General features: G+C 42.5%; 1 protein-coding gene across 1 annotated transcript; it reads right to left on the reverse strand.

Annotated features, from left to right (window-relative positions):
• Positions 1-542: 542 nt before the first annotated feature.
• Positions 543-2,145, reverse strand: LOC125524659 (putative receptor protein kinase ZmPK1). Its single transcript, XM_048689689.1, has 2 exons — positions 821-2,145; positions 543-639 (listed from the first exon to the last, which is right to left on the reverse strand). Exons 1-2 carry the CDS (start codon positions 2,039-2,041, stop codon positions 634-636), a joined length of 1,227 nt encoding a protein of 408 aa, XP_048545646.1. The 5' UTR covers positions 2,042-2,145; the 3' UTR covers positions 543-633.
• Positions 2,146-2,366: the final 221 nt, after the last annotated feature.

A 2,366-nucleotide genomic window follows, 5' to 3' on the forward strand; every position in this document is an offset into this window, starting at 1 on the left:
CTCTTGTTCCATGGATCTTCGACACATTTTCATTGGATCCACCTCTACTCACAAGTTTAGCAAGGCCAAAGTCACTGATCTTCGGGTTCAAGTTGTCATCCAACAATATATTTTCAGGCTTCAGGTCACAATGGATAACCCACTCCAAGCATTCATGATGAAGATATGCCAATCCTTTTGCCACCCCTATAGCAATATTAAACCTTTCCTTCCATTCAAGTAACCTTGTGCTACTAAACAAAGTTTTATCCAATGAACCATTCTCAACGTACTCTAGAACCAATATCCTGTGTGGGCCATCAGAACAAAACCCCCATACCCTCACCAGATTCATATGGTAAATCTTCCCAATCACACTTAGTTCATGTTGGAATTCTTCCCCGCCTTGGTTTATGTCTGCCAACCTTTTCACTGCCACTACCCTCTTGTCCTTCAAGACCCCCTTGTATACATGACCAGATGCCCCGCACCCAATTTGATCCTTAAACTTTTGAGTCGCTCTCTGCAACTCCTTGTAAGTGTATCCGCGAAAATGGTTGGTTATCATTTCATAGCCAATCTCAGCTAGCCATACTCCTGGTAACTGCTTTCCCTCCCTTCTCAACAAAAACCAGCACCCTAGTGCCACAAATATCACCTCTACACAAAATATTGCTAATAAGAATCCATACAACAAGTATAAGTACTGCGAGTTTAATCCACTATGACTATCTTTGGGTTGATCCAGAAATTCGGGAATGGAATATTTGGTCTTCGCACTACAATTAGGAGCATATCTAGGATCAAAAGGTTGAGATTGAGGAATTGAGGACTTTGAGACCTGTAATGTCTTAGGAAGCTTGATATAGATAGAACGACCCAAACCCGGCCTCATTTCACCACCCAAAAGGGACGACTTTGGATAGCAACCTCCACTTGCTTGCCAGTATAAAAAACCTTTGCAATTGCAGTCGTTCAAGCATATCTTCTTGCAAGTATGAAATGAAACTGAGGTATTCTTACTTTGGTCATTACCTCGGAAGTCAGTGTTTGGTAGCTTCACAAACATCTCCTGCCCATCACAACTAGTATTGAATTTCGGCCTGCAACCTTGGCTCCTATCATTTGGGTCGATGATCTCATGTCCAGGGGCACATGCACAAGAAGGCCTAGGTGTATACACACATATTCCATTCGTACCACATAGACTACGTATAGAGCAGGTCTGAGGAAGTGCCATCCATGTGACCAACCATGTTCCATCTGTCTTATTTAGACTATATAATCTAAGGTTGCCATCATAATCCAAGGTTAGCCTCCTCATAATCCTAATGCCCCAATCACTAGCCTTAAAATTTAAATTGTCACTTCCAAGGAAATACCCCCAACTATCAAGGACCCCAATTGTGGTGGTATTAAACGAATTTCTTTGCTTTGTCCATATGTCACTGTTAGGATTTGGCCAGTAGATAAAAGAGATATCCTTCTCATCATCAAACAATGTGAGTAGATGTTGATCATCAAAATGAAAGCTGTAGCGCCCAGGAACAAGTAACCTACTAGTAGATACCAACTTGGTAGCACTAGTAATGTTCTGATAGGGCAGCAATGTATCAGTAGGAGAATGAAAGCTTTGCCATAGAATAATATCACCTTGGCCCTTCACGATGAGGTTCCCGGTGTCCAATAACTGAGCTTTTACAGCTTTTGATGAAGAGTTGACATTGTTTTCCCACACGGACTGTCCATTGTAATCCTCTAGAACCATTCCGCCATCCGCATATAGCATGACTCGGGATCCCCAGGAGTACACAGGATGGAGATGATTTGCGCTCCACACGACAGTCTTGTCAACTGTATTGGAGAACCAAATAGAGAAGACGGAGGCATTTCGGGAAATGTTTTTGAAGCCACAGGTGAAAGTGCCATCTGGTGAACGGAGCATATGGGAGCTATCCTCTATGGAGAGAGAGGAGCCCGGCAAGAGGAATTCACGAGCTGAGATGCGCAAAAACAGATGAACCAAATTTAGTAGGAGTAGAGAGGCAGAGCGTGCATCCATATTTGTTGAGGCACTCGAGTTGATCTATGGAATGATCACAAATGGACGCTATTATAGGAATCAACTAGTGGTAGGTAGAAGCGATATACTTCTACTATAACTAAATAGGAAACTGATTGGCGATTTGGCGCTTGTCCCTTACATGAGAATGATAGCTTGTTCTAGTTCGTCAATGATGCAATTAATAGTTAGTTGAGAAGTCATTGTCATTAAGTTTGAGCGTTGTAGATGACAGTAAGGATGCAGACCCCACGGCATCATCTTTTATTTTAGCTGGCTGATGTATACTCCTGAAATAAGGATGTAGACCCCACGGCATCGTCAA

Source organism: Triticum urartu, chromosome 7 (genome assembly GCF_003073215.2).
Source record: "Triticum urartu cultivar G1812 chromosome 7, Tu2.1, whole genome shotgun sequence".
NCBI lineage: Eukaryota > Viridiplantae > Streptophyta > Magnoliopsida > Poales > Poaceae > Triticum > Triticum urartu.